Here is a 536-nt window from a genome sequence, read left to right on the forward strand (position 1 = left end):
CTGTTTGTCGCTGCTCCTGCTGCTGCTCCTGCTGCTGCTGCTGCTGCTGCAGCTGCTGCTGCTGTATCCGCTGCTGCTGCAGCTGCTTCTGCTGCTGCTTCTGCTGCTGCTTCTGCTGCTGCTTCTGCTGCTGCTTCTGCTGCTGCTTCTGCTGTGCTGCTGCGTGCCTAGGAGTTTCTGTTTGAGGCTGTTTGCTGCTGCAGCAGCAGCAGCAGCAGCAGCAGCAGCGTCAGCAGCAAGTGCATCCCAGTCACATATGTTGCAGCAGACAAGGAGAAAGACAATGATAAACAGCAGCAGACAGCAGCAGCACCAAACCGCCGTTGCTAGCTGCCTATACACCCCAGCATACATAAACTCAACTGCAGCACGCCGCAGCGGCAGCACCAGCAGCTTTGCTGCTGCAGCACGAAGCCAGCCCCCCTCAAACCACCAATCATATCCTTCTTCATGCTGCTGCAGCACATGCTGCTGCTGCTGCTGCTGCTGCTGCTGCTGCAGCTGCTGCAGCTGCTGCTGCAGTGTGTCTAGGGTAA

At 57.8% G+C, this 536-nt stretch overlaps 1 protein-coding gene across 1 annotated transcript in view; it reads right to left on the reverse strand.

Moving 5' to 3' along the window:
• EMH_0002720 (uncharacterized protein) overlaps positions 1-536 on the reverse strand; it is a gene marked incomplete at both ends in the record, with an annotated part of 8,092 nt that overhangs the window by 5,459 nt on the left and 2,097 nt on the right. Inside the window, one exon of the mRNA XM_013496111.1 lies at positions 319-534. Coding sequence (XP_013351565.1) covers positions 319-534 — 216 coding nt within the window. The remainder of the gene's footprint in view (positions 1-318; positions 535-536) is intronic.

The sequence above is a fragment of the Eimeria mitis genome, genomic scaffold (assembly GCF_000499745.2).
Source record: "Eimeria mitis Houghton genomic scaffold, Emh_scaff192, whole genome shotgun sequence".
Classification (NCBI taxonomy): domain Eukaryota; phylum Apicomplexa; class Conoidasida; order Eucoccidiorida; family Eimeriidae; genus Eimeria; species Eimeria mitis.